Below are 17143 nucleotides of genomic sequence, written 5' to 3'. Positions count from 1 at the left end.
ACTCTACTGCAATGCTCTGAAATTTTCTGTTTCTCACACAGAATTGAGGCCCTCTCTAAGAGGCTTTTTAAAGAAAATTGCACTGCACGTATTAGGAGAAGGCAACACTGGATGCTCGTCCAGAACTCTAAATGCTTCTTCTGGGAGAACATTGGCATTGTTCTTCTGCAGAGGTACATGCAAGAAAGCAGACAGCGTAATTATTTCAAAACAGTTACTTACTATACAATGCAAACAATGCATAAATCTCAAAATTCAGGATTAAAGCTGAAAGATCCTGCTCTGCAGCAACTAAAAATGCAAAATGACATTAGGAAAACCATAAATACTTCCCAGAATATAAAGTCATGTTCATAATTTTTGTATCTGCAACTGAAATGTAATATCTTAGGCCAACTCAGTAAAAGAACTTTGCTCAAAATTATTTCATCACAGAATCATATAATTTATTTAATTCTCCCTTGAGAATATGAATACAGTAGAGGCCACTATTTTCCAACTTTTATAAGCACTTTTAGTCTAATCTATTACATACATTTTTAAAGTGTCTATTGCTTCAGTTTCTTGGCATGCTTTAGATGATATTCACAAGTTAGAGTAACATATTGCACTCCCCATCCCACATCCCAAAATCTTAGCTTTTGTGGATTCCTAAATGTCACCTGCCATCTTGGGTAACTTTTGGGGGTCAATTCCACAAGTACAAAGTCTGACTGTACAAAGTGCTACACAACGCCTGAGAAACGTTAAGCATCTTTGTGTCCTACTGAATTAAACTGAGTTTACTTTGAAGGATTGGACACAAAACTAGGAGAAAGCCTGAGTAAAATTCTACTTTGCATTAAAGGCTTACAGAAGTGAAACTTGTCTCTAGTGGAATATACGCTGATAGTGAGCACTAACACCCAAAGCCTCTTTTATCAGTTACTGCTGAACGCAGCTACGTGTTTGCAGCTGTTGACAGCCCCAGATGCTGGAGAACTCTTTCCACATAGCAGCTAGAGGTGAATCAAAGGTGAAAACCAGTAGAAGGGCTGATTTTTCAGTCACGGGAACTTCCTCTCCAGACCTAAAACAGACACAGGAAATGGTGTTTAAGATAAACACAAACACAACGCTTCCTCAAGCCATCCTGAACCATGCGCAGGGCAGGCCTAAGTGGGTAATGCCGGCACACTGAAGAGGAAACCCAATCTATGAACTCCATCTTCACAGGAAACCCAATCCTACTCTACTCATGCAAATCCCCCACGTAAAAGCTGAAGGACGCGGGTGTCTCGCCACTCCCCGCCCAGGCACACCACGCCGAGTCCCACAGCCACCGGCCACCCGCGGCCCGGCGGCAGCCGTTACGCTGCAAGCCGTTGGCACCGCCACCCGTAGCCGCCGCCGCCGCCGCCGCTCTCCTCAGCCCTGCCTCCCTCTCGCTGCAGACTCTGCCCCGCCTGCAGCGACAGCGGGGAAGGGCCGGGCGGGTCCGGCCCGGCGCCGCGCTGAGGCCCCGCCGCCGCCTCCGGGGCACGGCGGCCGCACAGCGCCCCCTGGGAAGGCGGGCAGCCGCGATCGACGAGCTCGGCCGCTCGACGGAGGGCCCTGCTCGGCGGTGCGGGGTGCGATTGTCTCTCCCGGAAGCGGGGCGGTTGTGGCCGTTGCTGGCGGCGGCGATGGCGGCGGCGGAGCAGCTCTACCCGCGGAGCTCCATCGAAGATGACTTCAACTACGGCACCAACGTGGCCTCGGCCAGTGTCCACATCCGCATGGGTAGGGACTGGGGCGGGGACGGGTAAGGCCGCCCGCCCACGAGTCGCCCCCCCGAGGCCCCCCCAGCCCTTGCGGAGTGGCCCCTGCTGCTTCCCCTTGCTGGGTGGTCAAAGGGGTGTCGTACCCCAGTGCTCCCTACAAGTTCCTCTCCGTTAACCCCGTCGCCTGTGGCGTTTAGCTGAATTCAGGTTCTGCGCAGTATTTTAACCTTCTGGGTAAAGGCTGTGAGTGGGGAGCCAGGGCGTCACTTAGTCCAGGTTAAGCATGGAAGGGGAGAGAAAGATCAGTGGCTGGCGAAAGACTGGATGTTATTTCAGTGTATAGCGGGCAGGTCTTTTTATCAGAGGGATTAAACCCCTGTAGATTCAGACTTGATTTTCCCCAAAGTGGTGGATTTGGAAGCCCAAACAAGATACATAAGATGTATAAAAGCTAGCATTGGTGCTTATAATTACAGTAGTTAAACCAGGAGACTGAGGGATTTGAATTTTTTCTGTGAGGTGTTAAAATATTGTCTCTTCCACTGAAGCGTTTGTGTGCTATAAGGTCAAGTTAGTGGCCATGAAATACTGCTTTGCTGTTAATATGCAGGTCTCAAATGCATTGAATGCTCTTATAGAAGGTGTCTAATCAGTAATTCTGCTGAAATAGTTATAGTGTTATTGGTTACATCGTGGAATAAAAACAGCTGTGTGCTGTGAATTATATATTGGATATTTCTGATACACAGGAGACCCCTCCTGTAAAAAATAGCAGTTTTATCTTGTTTGGAAAATAAAGGGTGCCATATGAAATATGAAAGAGGTATTGCCATTAGCAAAATTGCTGATGCATTTATATAACATGGGGAGGAGGCAGTGCTGGCTAGCAGGCTGCTACTAGGTTTGTTCACTTTCTACGACAAAGTAGGCCCCAGCCCCTCATGGCTTACAAGTGTATTTAACTTGACCTGCTGTAAGCAGGTAATTCAGCTTCTCATAGTATATGCTCTTAAACTTGTTTAGGCTGTGCTATTAAAGATTGAATTTATTTTCTCTGTAAGCTTATTCTTCCTTTCAGAGCATTTTGCCTAATGGACTTAGTCTCCTTCCATTCAGAACAGAGAATATCTGTATGATATATCTGTATGTCCTGAACCACTCTTCACTCTTCATAATTCTAGAATTATGAAGCCTATTAGCTTAATTCTGGGATTTTTTTTTTTTTCTAGCAGTTTGTATCTGCAGATATCCGTTCAGTACAATGTAAGTTGCAAATGATGATGAACAACATCTAACATGGCAGAAAGTCAATCAAATACATATTACTGTAAAAGTTTTTCCTTTTTAAACTTTTATGGCTGGTTCTGTCTCCCACAGAACTTCCAAGTAAACCTTTCTTCATTTAGGTCGATTAGATACTAGTAACGTGATGGAAAAGGTATAGTTAGTAAGTTCTTAGTGAGATTAGATGTCTGTAGTTTTTAAAATAGTCTGAAGTAAATTCCTTGCAAATGTTTTTTGTATTTCTTTTGTCATCATTGTTATTGTTTAAATAATGATGTCCAGGAATAAATGTAATTTTGCTGGAATACTGTGTCTTTTTTAGGAAAAATGGCTTCTTACCACTTTGCTCTGTGCTTTTTCACTGACTGAGGAGTTTCTAATGGTTCCATATCAAATAGAAAACTTGTATCTGATTTACTGTTGAACTTTGTAAGTGTAACTCAAAAGTGATTTCATTTTTATTTTCCTTATTCTAGCTTTTCTACGGAAAGTCTACAGCATTCTTTCCATTCAAGTTCTTTTGACCACAGTCACATCTGCCATTTTTCTGTACTCTACTGGAGTGCAGGCATTTGTTTATGAAAGGTAAATACTAAAATGAAGTAGGACTGTTTATCGTGTGTAAGTATAGTTTATGTAGTTTGTTGCTCTGGAACACTTCGGTATGCCTGATCATTTTTATACCCTGTGTTTTGATTCTGTAATAGAAATTTTGTAACCTGATTAGGAAATAAGTTTTCTGATATTTTTCTCCTTGGTTTATTATTAAAATTTATTTTATTACTATCATTAAAGTTTATTTTAATCAATACTTTATTAATAGTGCTTATTTTAATATTTACGCTATGAAAACCTATACATCAGTTGCAGAACATCTCAATTATTGACATTTCTTTTTTTATGGTCTGAGTATCTGCTTTTAGAATCTGTTTGGAATGCTGTTGATTATAGGTACCTGTTCCGAAAAGCTGAATCATGTCTTACTCCTCTCCCTCCCTCCCTCCCTCCCTCCCTCCCTCCCCCATCTTCTTTTGGTTTTTTCCTGAAAACTAATCTGTTAGAATTCCTGTGGGCTTGCTTCTTTTTGCCTCTCAGATTTTCATGAGAAAAAAACAAGTCTCAAAAACCAAACTGTGGTGAATGGACAGGGGAAAAGAACAACTGGGGAAAGGAGGAGAGCACTGAGTCCAGTTTCTGGTTTCCCTCAAGTGCGCTTGCAGACTTTGCTTTTACTTTCACTTCAAAGCCCGAATAAAAAAGGAGCATCAAACACTATATGAAAGTTTCTGTATAAGCTATAGTGTATACCACAGAAGTTGTAAAACTACAGTTTTCTACTTGAATCTGATAATTTAAAATCATCCTGCTCACTTAGAACTGTTGTGATTTTGTGTTTGATTTTGGTCCAGTTTTTGCTTGGAGGGCTGCTTGAATGGTTTAATTCTAGCGATACTGATCGGTACTGATTTTCTTTGGTGCAGTTAGTGCCCACATTTGTTGTATTCAGTGCTTATAAAAAAACAGTTCCCTGAATGTGGAGTTCTTAATAGGCAAAATATTATATATGCTTTAATACTGTTAGTTTAGTACAGATGGATTTTCCTCTTCATACGAGTTCATCTCCAGGTGATGGATTCCTGGGCAATCTTCAGCTTCAGTATGAAAAAATTGTCTTTACTTGTGACTGTACTATTCTTAACTGATTATCTGTGGTGGTATGTTTTAGAGCAGTTTTATTGTAAAACTTGCTTTACATTTACTTTGGATATATGGAGCAGTATCTTTACCTAGGTGATCACTTTAAAACTTGGTTTTATATAAACTGTTTTTTAGTCTTCCAGATATTTTATTTTAATTTTGATGACTTTTTTGTATGAAACTTTACAGACCTGCCTTGGTTTTGATATCTGGATTTGGATCTTTGGCTATAATCGTGGCACTGACTCTCTACAGACACCAGCATCCTGTTAATTTATACCTGCTTTTTGGATTTGTAAGTATTTATATAAATTCAATTTTAATAGTCCCTAGAATATCTTTCATTGTGATGAACTCCTTGAAGCAAACTAGTGGTGGCTATACACTTACGAAGTTCTGAGTTATTTTTTGAGGTTCTATCCACAGGTTGTTCCTAGATAGCCTCTACTTCAGTTTCTTCCAGCATCTTTTTAGGAAGAGTGTTAGAACATGGAATCGGGTTGACCAAGCTTTTTTTTTTCCATGTGATATATTTTTTTCCATAGATATATTTTCCAAATATATAGATATATTGGATATATAGATCTATTCCATAGATATATTTTCCAAATACATCTGTCTGCTCTCGTTGTTCTGTTGATGTCAGTGATTTTTCTATGAAACTGCTCAGTAGGAAAGAAGGAGGTATTTCTGTTACCTTATTTGTTTAATGGACAACCTCTAGCAGAGACCCAGATGCATCCAGCCATATCTGTTTATTCATTAATTGTTTTCTTTTTGATGCTAGATTCTGAGCATGTTTCCAACACAGGCAGGTCAGTCAGAGCTGTCCTCAAATTTCAGTCTCCTGCCCGATGTTGCGAATTTGTAGATAGGGGCTAACTGTTGCTCTTGGATATTTTGGATTATGTAGCAAATCAGTCTTCTGAAAAGAAGTCACAGTAGCACCGTTGGAATTTGATGCTTTAGGAGTTGTCTGAATTGTATTTGTGATACAACAGGAAGACAGATTTGCTGTGTGAGTAAATAGACTGTTTAAATAGTAATGCAGTTACGTGCTTCCAGACTTTGGAACTCTTGCAGGAGAGTAAAATGTTCAAAAACTTTCAACAAGTGCAGCTGTAATGAGGAGTGATGTAATAGTTTGGCCAAATGTGGTGTGGGAGTTTGTGGTATGACAGTTTAAGTATTACATTGTGTAGGAAAAGAAGGATTCAAATCTGTGTGTGATAAATTGGTTTAAACAAAATATGGGTTAAATGTTCTGTTATTTCTGACCTCTTGGTTCATGCCATAGATACTTTTCTTATCTTTTATTGTAATGAAACTTAATTTGAAATTACCTTTTAGAAAAACTCAGGGCCCATACTAGCCTTCAGCCCAGACATCAATAATATGTTTGATTTTAAGTTAGCTGTTTCAGAACAAGGATGAGTGGGAAAAGGAAATTGATGCAGATGCTTAGCTGTCTAATGAGATATTGAGTGTTGGATGAAAGTATTTCAAATATTGAAAAGTGTGCAAAAAGCTGAAAACAGTTCATTTCTAATAGCAGCTCTGAGAAATTTTATATCCCCTTAAATAGTTTGTAAGAAGTGTGATAAGAATGCTGTGTGCTTTGAGTAGATAACAACATTTTTCTATAGGGATTGTCTCTCATTTATTTTCAGTTTATATTGTATTATTTTTATGTAACACAACAACTTCCAGCACAGTAAGACAGTATGATTGCCATTTTCTTGTTAAAAATTAAGCATGCTTTCATATACAAAGATTTAACAAGAGAGATAATGTAACGCATGCTGGGATTATGTAGCAGAATAGGGCTCATTGCATGTGAAGTCTCCGTGTAAGTGTTTTGTGTGGGTTGTTTTGTCCTTATAATTTTTTGTTTTTACTTTTTGTAGACCCTACTGGAAGCACTGACAGTGGCCATTACAGGTAAACAGTAGCCATCCTGTTGTCTGATTCCTTAAAGAAATAGGAAAAGGAATCCAATATGTTGTACTAATTGTCATCTGAGATTCCTGGATGTGACTAAAGTGATAATAAAGCCCCTGTTCAAAAATTTTAATGACAGTGATGAGAGTTTAGCAAGAAACAGGGAAGCAAGGGAGGGAACTGGATTCTGATCCAGAACTGAAACTGTATAAACCTGAAGTGAGAAATTAGTTGTGCCATCCGTTCTTTTGGTACAGCTAGCAGTGCTCTTTCCTATAAGGCAGCTTTCAGCAGAGCTGATCTGCGAGTGAAATAACCTTGTCTTCCCCCTCTGTTTCCTTCAAGGGAATTACTTTGAGTTCGGAGAGTTTTGTACTTTGTTGTCAGGGTTGAGACGGGGCGATGTGCGGAAAAGTCAGGGCATCACCTTGCACTATAGCTTCCAGCATAAGTTGAAACCTCTTCATTATGGGTTATGGTCTCCTGCAAAAAAGTTGGCGAAAGATTGAGGAAGGCAGGAAGAAAAAAGTTCCACTCGTTTCTCTTATCTTTCCCTTCCTACCCCCTAATTAAAACTTTTATGAGCCTTTACTGATTGTCTTGTGATTTTTTTTTTTTCTTGTTTCAGTATCCTGAAAAATTCAGATAGCTTTTTCCTTAAGATCTCACATATCTAGGCTTAAAAATACTTCTTACTTTCTTATTTTTTTAATTTTTTATTCTGAGTAGGGAAGATCTGTTATATCTATTTAAGAAGCTACAGCTAACTGTCAAACTTAGCTAGTGCAAGGGTCCGTGAGTCCTGTGATCGTGATTTTGAAGTGCAAAGACGAGTTCAGGCATAATTTACTTTTTTTGTTTGCAGTTAAGATTTTTTTTTTCCTGTCTGTGAAAGTTTAAATTTCTGTTTCCTCAAAAGATAACTTAGCAAATCCGTAGTGTACTGTTCTTTAAATGACAGTTTACTTCTTCTGTTTATAGTGAGTTTCTATGATGTGTCCATCGTGTTGCAAGCCTTTATTCTTACTACTGCTGTATTTCTTGGACTGACTGCATATACCCTGCAGTCAAAGAGAGACTTCAGCAAATTTGGAGCAGGGTATGTTGTCATATTGATTTTTTTTTTCTTTTTGGTTAAGCTAGTTTTCCTTTTTTTAAAGCAAGCTTTGCAGATATGATAATGAATACAGGTCAACAGAACCTGCTTCAAGGGAATGGTGAGAGTGTTATTTAACTTAAATTACTAATTTTATGCAGTTCTGCTTTCTTGGTAAGAAATTCTTTTCTGTGATTATGATTCTTAAAACCATAGTATTACACTAAAAAACTAGTTTACCTGGATTTTTCACTGAGACAGAGGGCAGCTGCTTCAAATATTTCTTAAAAAGTAAATTTAGAACATAACTTTTGACAGCGTTATAAAACTGAGTTTTACTGCTGATACCAACGAAGAGTTGGCATCTAAGAATTATGGACATTTACTTACCAAATATATTATGAAGAGGTTTTATAGGAGGGGAAGAGATTTTAAGTAAAATTTAAAAGAAAATATATCGTTGCTCACAGTTTAATTTTCTTTTTTCAGCCTCTTCGCTTGTTTGTGGATTTTAATCCTCTCTGGTTTCTTGAGGGTAAGATACCTTGTGTTCAAGGTTAAAAAATATTCTTTAGCATAAATCTTTTACTAACTTCTAGTATAACAAAAAGGTTTTGGACAGTCCAATATAGCTTAATGAAAGAAAATTCCTAACCAGATCCCTTACTATTGTAGATCATGCTGGTGATCTTTTAACCATTCATTTCCAATTCAAATTTTTGTTGGATGCTGTTCTTGCTAATGTGAAAGTGGTATTTGCATTGATTGACCAAATTTGTCAATCAAGATCCACTACTTGACTGAGAGAATGGGAAGGAGATTTGGGGTTTAGTTGCATTTTGCTTTTCTAATTTTTCTGCTGTTAATATTCTGGAGACCAGAGCTTCCTCTCTCTTGAGTGGAGGCACTTTTACTCATTTGAAGAGATTGTGTGACTGGGGACTATATGAGATAAGAACATTGAAATGTCATCGTAATATTGTACTTGTGTGTATATAACAGTAAAAGGACAGCGTGTGTCCTTGTTTTAAGTGTGGCGTATCATTATGCAGGGATTTTAGTATTAAAAAGAAAATCAAATTTACAAATTTTTTTTTTCCTGTTTCATTTGCCTCCAGCTGATTTTCTACAGTGAGACAACAGAGTTGGTGTTTGCTGCTGCTGGAGCTCTTCTGTTCTGTGGATTTATTATTTATGACACTCATTTGCTGATGCACAAATTATCCCCTGAAGAGTACATACTGGCTGCAATCAATCTGTACTTGGACATCATCAATCTGTTCTTACACCTGCTGCGTTTACTGGAAGCATTTAATAAAAAATAGTCAAAAGCAGTGTGGTTTGACTATGGCGTATATAAAGTTAAGTACCTAAATAGCATTTGGATGATCTACAGACTGTGTAGTTCTGTCTTCTAGAGACTGAATCTTTATTACTTTTTCATGCCATAAGTATTGATCCCTCCTTTGGGAAAAAAAAAAGCCTTTTTATGTAGCTAAAGTTCTTCTCTGGAATATATATTTTATGTAGTTAACACGCTGTCATCATTTCAGTCACTTTTTTAATCACTTAATTTGCACTTGATGTAATTCACGATTAAAATGTTTGCGAACTTCTGATTGCTCCAGAGATAGCTCCTCTCTGCTATTCTGTAGCTGCTGGAAATGTTTCCTTTGGGGTTGTAAGTGTGTGTACCACATAAGGGTAGCCTGAGTTTGTCATTGTGCAGTGTTTTACTAAGCTAAAATTTTTTCTAGTTTTTGTTTGGTAAAATGGAATGCTGTCTCTAACAGAGGTATTCTGTTCTTGTTAAGGGCCGTCAGGTGATGATGTAAGCTGGGAGGGTATTAATTAAAGGGAATGTTCTTCATTTAAGTATTATTTATTGCCTATCTTTCAGTGTTCTGAAAAATCATTTGGAGATGGATTCTGGCATTTTATCAACTTGTGTATATTAAGGTTAATGGACTGTCAATAAAAATTGGAAAACCTTTAGTCTGTTCTTGCAGCTGAGACTGGTGAACTTCAGGGCACTGAGAACGAGCACTGTAAACCCTTGCTGGACAGGCAAGCGCTTGCTGACAGGGGAGAGGTGCCATGACGCTGGCCACTTTCCAAGCTGTTGAAATCCTGGAACGGCAGGCAGGGTAAAAACAATTTTGAAATACTTTCTTACTTCGTATGCAGTCTCAAAGTCAAAGTATTGTTACCGCTCACCTGTCCTGACAGCGAGAGGCTAGCAAAAAGGCAACGCAGCGCTGGGGAAATGTCCCGCGTCCTACCACGAGCTGGGACAACGCATGCTTTCCGTGCTGGAACTTGGCTGAGGCTATGAAAGTAGGACTGCAAAGTGTTTTGAGCAAGTGAGACATTTTCTCTCTTCTTGGGGTTTCACTAAGAACTGTGTGGCAGTCGCTAAAAATAAAGCTTCACTTTTGTCCTTGTGATGAAATACGTGTTTATTTTTCACCCTGTACACGCAGTGGTGATTGGACGTTGTTTCACACCCGCAGCAGGCCCCACGAGGCAGGCAGGCGCCGGGGCTCGCCTTCCTCCCGCCGGCGGCGGCCGGGAGCGGGAGCCGGAGCCCGAGCGGCGCGCTCCCTCGGAGAGTTACGGTAGAGGCCGCCGTGCTGCGGGGAGGCTGGGGAAGCTCTGTGGGGGCGGGGCCCGGCGTGTGAGCCTGCGCAGGCGCGGACGGGCAGGGCAGCCTGGCGCGAGGGTGACCGGCGGGCCTCGTGCGCGGCTGGGGTGAGCGGGGGGAAGGGCGGGCGGCCCCCGTGTCCGCGCGCTGCCCGGCAGCCGAGGTAATGGCGCCCGCGCCGCCTTCGCGGCTCCTCCGCCCGGCGCTTGCCTCGCCCTCACTGTTTCCCTCTTCCCTCCCCTCAGGACATGGCGAAGAGCCTGAGGAGCAAATGGAGGAGGAAGATGCGGGCGGAGAAGAGGAAGAAGAACGCACCCAAGGAGCTGGAGAGGCTGAAGAAAATCCTGGGAACCAACGCGGATGTCGTCATGGAGGAGGTCAAGGAGGTGGCGACCGTGCTGCCCCCCAAGAAAGTCCTCGAGCAGGGGGGTAAGTTGGGCTCTGGCTGGGCGGCGCTGGAGTTACGGGGAGGGCCCCGCTGGCAAAGCGGGCCAGGGCCCCAGGGGGCCTAGGTGCCCGCGCCGGCTCTCACGCGGCCCTGGGTTGCCCAAGACCCGCCTTCTGAGTGCCCGGCTGTCTTTTCCTCCCGCCCCGCCCCCGCCGGCACGTTTCTAGCGTGTTTTTCACTATACCGGTTCTTCCGTTGCAACCGCCCAAGTGCAGGGACGTCCTGCGGTATGTGTGGTATTGTTCCTGTGACTTTCGCTATCATGATCAGATTTACGATTATTACAGGTTGAGAATAGTGAGTTGGAAAACCAAATCTTAATCTTCTAAAGCCAAAAGATGCTATTACGTCATTGAATCTGGTCATTTCACAACATTAGCTTCTATATTGTATCTGGTCACTTGTAGAACAAGCTTATTAACATTTGATTTAAAGTATGTACTATCTTATGGAGAGACATCTCTTCGTGAAGACGTCAGGTGCATGAGGATTCATCACTTAGCAGTTGTTCCAATCACAGCATTATATTTGCTGTTAAACTGGAGATAGGATGTAATTTCCCTCCTAGTTTAAGGAGGACACTAATCATGTAAGAGTTGGACCTAAATGTAAAGTAACTTTGTAGAGATTTTATCAAGAATAGAGTGATTTTTTTTTTTCCCTTTTTAAATGGACCGTCTCAAGGGAGGGGTAGTAGGGAACCCGTTTTTGTATGCTAATTAATGCTGCATGGCACATGGTGCGGGAGTGGGTGGTATTAGGTGTCTACAGATAATGCCATCTTCCTCTCTATTCCTTGAATAGGATGTAATCTGTAAGGGAAGTAACCCGGGAAGTGGAAACAAAAGTTTTAAATAGCTACATACTGGATAGGAGTCAGAAAGACACCTTCTCTTTCCAAAACTGCAGTCCAGACTAAATCATAGTCCTATTTGCTTATCCAATTTATGCCATTTAAGCTGTTATGATATTGCTGATGTGAGCTTTTTATATGGCATGCAGAAGTCTCTTGAGACACCACAGTGGGGATATAGAATAATGCTAGTAATCACTGTCAGTCACGCAGCCAGTTTTGTCAGTGTTTCAGAAACTAGGAAAGACCAGAGAAGTGTTGCGAGGTTGAATAGCAGAGCCTGTAAACTATATTGAAAATGGAAATAGAATGCTATATAAAAATACTTGCCCAATTAAGGGTAGCTTGGAGTATAATTTGTAATTTTATCCGTGGTTCTGATTTGTCCCATAAACCAGATGTAAAAGTTTTTTATGGGATTGTTAGAATTGAATTTCCAAAATGTTTTGGAACATCGTCAGCCTTCTGATACTGACGCTGAAGCTGGAGGAAACATCGTTGTCTTAAACCTGGTTTCTGAAGCAAATGCCTAGCTATCTGTCATTCCTGCACCCCCTTCAAGTCCGCTGGCAACTTTTCTACAAGTGGCCAATTTCATTTGGCCTTTGTAGAGAGATAGCAGTCTCAGAAATACCTAAGAATATATGTTTCACAAAACAGCTACAAGTTTTGGAAAATAATGGTGTCTTCTTTGTGAAGGGTTTTCAGCACTAACTGTTTGTGGACACAAGGGAGTTCACATCGCCAAATGTTATAAGACTGAAGTAGAGGAAAGCTGCATGCAGAATATGTGCTTTCCATAGATAGGTGAATAATTTTCCAGCCTAAGAAAGTATATAGGTGTATATTAGGGACATTTTCCTGTGTTATTCCAAGATATTTTTCACAGCACACTGTGAAATAATTTGTTTTTTCATTTCTTGTTAGGAAAAAAAATAATGGAAGGTCTGGCTAGGCTTTGGTCAAAAGTGGTTATAACTTTTTTTTTCTTGGTCCTTTTCTCTTTGTCTTTAACCCCTTTGAAAGGTTTTCTTTATGTCCTTGGACCGCTTCAGTAGGTTTCTTCTTATTACTGATTCCTACAGCATCCGTGAGATTGCAAAGTATGATGAAAATGTTGTGTTTTGTGAACAACTGGTATTTTTTGTCCAGGAGTATTTCTTCATTTAGTTAATGTTGCAGCTGACGTTTATTGTGGACGTGCTTTTTTGTAGTCAAAATTTGTGATTAACCTCCATAATATGGTAGGACAGGAATCAGAGAAGAAGCTTATATATGTAGAGTTGGTTTTCTAGGAGTGGTGGGTTTTTTGTGTTGTGTTGTTGGAGGCCATCTCTCCTTCCGTGACATTTGGAAAACGACACTGTTAAGAATGCCTCATGTTGTGTTTCTCTGATGTCTCAGGAGGTTTCTGGAGCTGGGACTTTTTTTGCTGCCTGTCCCATGTGGATCAGCCTTTAGTTGCGCCAGCAGGCAGTAGGGCCCTGTGCTGATTCTCTGCTGACTGCAAGTATTTGTATCCCAACCTTAGGGCTCCCCAAGCACGTCTCTAGTGCAGATCCCTGTGGACTATCAGCATGCTTCAACTATTGAAGCAGCACATTGGCCTTTTGCTCATGAACTTTGTCTCCCAACATCAGACAGGCACAACATAAAAAAGTCTTTTTTCCTCTCTGTAAAAACTCGTGATAAAGCTTTTAGAGTTGCACATGGATGGTTTGGAAACAAGGTTGAAACTAAATAGTAGAGCACAGTTCGAATCTGTATTTATCAAGGTGTTCCCCTTGTAGTCTTGTCTCACCGAGACATGATGTTCATGTGGAGTTAGCTAGCTGGGGACATGCTTCTTGGGAGTGACCATGTCACAGGCAGTCTTCCCGATCCTAGAGATTAATCCTCTATTTCTGTCTCTAAATATGTTAGACTTGACCTCGTGCTCACCTTTTGAGGCAAATGTAGCATCGCTGGCTCATGCTTTGTACTGTCATTGTATTTCAGCTTTTCTCTTTATTCTTCTCTTTACCTGTCTTCATCTTCCAGTCAATTTAATTTTTTAGAACAGATCTTAAACATTACATCATAAAAAGTATTTAATCGTGCATATGTTTCAGGAAGCCTATGCTTTCCCGTATGGTTGCAGCTTTTGATGGAGACCACACACAATGTTTTTAGACACAGTATTGGAACAGATGGCAGACTAAAGAATAAGGTGCTTTGCCCAGACATGAGCCTTTAGGGAAAATTCTGCATATTTACTATCAGCTGTTGAAGTTCTTGGGTTGCAGTTGTATTGGTTTGGAAAGCGCTTTCAGTGTTTAAAGCCTTCAGCTCTCTATGTACAAATACTGTTGTGCGTAGGGATATTTTGTATCGTTTTTGTGAATCTAGTAATAAAATAGCTTCTATGAAGCTGATTCATGTGTTTTACTCACTATAAATACCTTTCTTTTTCAGATGACTGCAAAATGGACATGGATAATAAACGAAACAAAAAAACTCTTCTAGACCAGCATGGACAGTACCCAATATGGATGAATTCCAGGCAGAGAAAGAAGCTGAAGGCACAGCGTGTTAAAGGGAAAAAAAAGTCAAAATTGGCCAAAGGCCTAGTCTGGTAAAATCAGAGTTTTGTAAGATCATGAGTATTTTACTTGCAAAATAAATATCCCAAATAAGTACATGATATTGTTGTGCTTGGCCACCAAGTATAATTTATTGTGTTGCATGAACTTTTGAAGAGACTGTTAGGCCAGCAAATGATGAAAGCAATACCAACTTGGTGTCTGCCCAACTTAAATACAAAAAGCAAGCTGAGTGCCTTTGAATAGGGTCTTCATCTTTATATTGTGAAGGCTGAAAATGCTAAAGGAAATCCTAAAAATAATGAAACTGTAAATGTTTTTTTGTACTGTGGCCTTTGTCAATGTAACTTGTCTTTTAGTAAATTTAACCAAAGGATTCTGTAAACTGACCGTATCCTTTAAATTCTTCTGTAAAATTACTTCTGTTGCGCCCATTTGTGTTGCTTTTAACGTCTGGTAATTAACGAAAAAGGGCTTTTAACATGTAACTTAAAAGCGATTATACACTGAAATCAACACCAAGGCTTCATGAAACTTCTGTAAGTAAAAAGACAAAGTGTCAGTCTGACTTTAATTCACAAAGAGAAAGCTGTTGGAACAAAGAAGTATTTCACTGCTGTCTGTAACTGAAATGTTGTAGGAACTAAATAACTGAAACTCAAACTGATTCTTTTATTATTAATATGAGAGAATGCAAATGCACAGATTGGAAATAAAATAGTTTTATTTAAGACGTTTTCCAAGTTTTAGTAAAGTAAATGAGAATTTACTTTTCCATATGTATTTTCAGTAGCCTTTTATTCCTCTTAAAATGGTATTCATCTATCATGCTTTACAATGTGGGCATAGGATAAAATATTGCATGACTGCGTAACAGATGCCATTTATATGTGATTAGCTACAGTTGGTTGCATATTACTCGGCAATCACATGTGATGACAGATGCAAGAATTAGTTGCCCTGAAAGCTTGTGTTTTTAAAATGTCTCTCATTTCAAGGATGGAAATAATTACAGTACCGGTCCTGCAGTATGTTGCCTGTTGAAGTACCATTCATCGATACAGAGCATGACCTCTGTCGAACTTCATCCAAGATGGGATCCACGTTCTGTAATTGCCCACAAATTGTGATATGTGTCTGTTGTGATAACTTGGGCATAGGAAATAGGATTTATTCTTTTAAAAGTAATTACACTAGCTTATACTGTGCTAAAATCCACTAAGAAGAACTCAACCTGATAGAAAATTTAGTTTTTCTGGAAAAATACAGTGGGGTTTTTATTATTATTATTGTTGTTGTTGTTAGGGGAAAAGTATTCTGTTGCTCAGGTAAAGAACTACAAAGGTGTTGGAGGAAATACCAATGCATCTTCTGTTCTCACATACATTGACAGTTAATGAGACTTGGTAAGATGTATAGATGAAAGTTTACCGAATTATATGCCATTAATAACTTTGTACTTTAAAAATATTTCCATTAAGTCGATAATACCCCTGCTAAAAAACAGATGCTGCTCTCAATTCATTTTTTTATTTTAGTAGATAAACGGGTCTAGATTTCAGTATCAAATATGTTAGCATTTAGATTAGTACTACTTTAAAATTGGTTAATATGGAGGAAAATGTTCTTTAAGGTTCATACTTATGCTTATCCAGAAATGGAATGGAATGAACAGTCAGTTTGTATTTCTTTACTGTTTTAATGACGTAGGCTGTATTTTGCTTAATGTGTGCTTTGGGGAGTTGTGGAAGGGAGCTTCTCGGGTTTAAGTGCTGACAATTTGTTTTTTTCCTGTAGAGTAAGCACAGTGCTATTTTTGACATGCTTGTTTGTAAATCAGATTACTTTCAAGCAGCTGCTGGTGGGAAAGCAGACTGCTTTTCCTGAGGGGGGATAATGAAACTGGCAAAGTACTCCCATTTAAGTGTACAGCTTCAGAGTCAGTTTATTTTCATTCTTTAGGTGCACAGCCATACTCTGTGTCTCATCTTAATCAAGGCTGCCACCACTGTACTTGCCTTATCCTCTCCTCTCTCTGGAGTTGTTCCAGTTCTGCCTCTGCTCCTTCCTCCATAAGAGAAAATGATCTGCGCAACTGAATACTCTTTCTTATTTCTGCTTTTACGACCTAGCCCTGAGCTTTGTTGTACAAATTTATTAGTCTACTGCTTTTGTGACCAGATTAGGGATTTGAATCTCAAATGAGAGACAGCAGATGCTGCACTGATCTTTTATTTAGCAGTTGCTTCCTACCAGCTGAAACAATACTGGCTGCGTGAGGTATTTCCTTCATGGTGTCCAGGATAAAGTCAAACAGGTTCACTTAAACTACAGATACTTTAAGACATCCTGTTTGATTTTTGAGCTGAAACTGAGGTTAAGAAAGGAATAAACCCCAGTCTTTACTGGAAGGCAGCTCTTAGTCTAGTATGGATGTACTTCTGTGTACAACATCACGGCTCACTCGGGTGAGGCAGACCTCTCTCCGGGCCAGGAAAGATTTTGAGAGCCTGGGTGGGTGGGATCTGTAATCCAGGCTGAAGGCTCGCTTGTAGACAGGCAGCAGGAACCTGGCTAAATGTGCAGCACGGATGTAACCTCAGAGGTGGAGTCACAGATGCAGCAGGGAAATTTTACCTTCTAGCATTTCAGCATATACTATATATGGCTATTGTAATTTTGTATTCTGAATTTGCTTTAGATCTGCTTTGAGCAGCTATTTTTGAACGTGAATACCACCTTTTTAGTCATCATTAAATATTCAATTTACATTGCTGAATCTGAACCACATTCTGTTTGATCAGTTGATGAAAAACATCATTCTTGTTTCTTTACAATAGAAGGTAAATTTAAAC

At 40.0% G+C, this 17143-nt stretch overlaps 2 protein-coding genes across 2 annotated transcripts; both read left to right on the top strand.

The window, feature by feature from the left end:
- The first annotated feature begins 1285 nt into the window (after positions 1-1285).
- On the top strand, positions 1286-10213 carry TMBIM4 (transmembrane BAX inhibitor motif containing 4). Its single transcript, XM_075495131.1, has 7 exons — positions 1286-1761; positions 3503-3611; positions 4914-5019; positions 6632-6665; positions 7647-7764; positions 8251-8296; positions 8880-10213. The coding sequence occupies exons 1-7, from the start codon at positions 1665-1667 to the stop codon at positions 9084-9086; spliced, it is 717 nt and encodes a 238-aa protein (XP_075351246.1). The 5' UTR covers positions 1286-1664; the 3' UTR covers positions 9087-10213.
- Positions 10214-10434: 221 nt separating this feature from the next.
- On the top strand, positions 10435-15019 carry LLPH (LLP homolog, long-term synaptic facilitation factor). The gene is made up of 3 exons (XM_075495118.1): positions 10435-10512; positions 10651-10834; positions 14161-15019. The coding sequence occupies exons 2-3, from the start codon at positions 10654-10656 to the stop codon at positions 14322-14324; spliced, it is 345 nt and encodes a 114-aa protein (XP_075351233.1). The 5' UTR covers positions 10435-10512; positions 10651-10653; the 3' UTR covers positions 14325-15019.
- Positions 15020-17143: the final 2124 nt, after the last annotated feature.

The sequence above is a fragment of the Mycteria americana genome, chromosome 1 (assembly GCF_035582795.1).
Source record: "Mycteria americana isolate JAX WOST 10 ecotype Jacksonville Zoo and Gardens chromosome 1, USCA_MyAme_1.0, whole genome shotgun sequence".
NCBI lineage: Eukaryota > Metazoa > Chordata > Aves > Ciconiiformes > Ciconiidae > Mycteria > Mycteria americana.
This window is presented reverse-complemented; position numbering and strand designations above follow the sequence as displayed.

Bases quoted from the DNA above. Each gene is read 5' to 3' on its own strand.
- TMBIM4 (XM_075495131.1), top strand. From the start codon at position 1,665: ATGGCGGCGGCGGAGCAGCTCTACCCGCGGAGCTCCATCGAAGATGAC. The intron at 5,020-6,631 runs GTAAGTATTTAT...TACTTTTTGTAG, and splicing joins TATACCTGCTTTTTGGATTT to ACCCTACTGGAAGCACTGAC. The intron at 6,666-7,646 runs GTAAACAGTAGC...TTCTGTTTATAG, and splicing joins ACTGACAGTGGCCATTACAG to TGAGTTTCTATGATGTGTCC.
- LLPH (XM_075495118.1), top strand. From the start codon at position 10,654: ATGGCGAAGAGCCTGAGGAGCAAATGGAGGAGGAAGATGCGGGCGGAG. The intron at 10,835-14,160 runs GTAAGTTGGGCT...TTTCTTTTTCAG, and splicing joins GAAAGTCCTCGAGCAGGGGG to ATGACTGCAAAATGGACATG.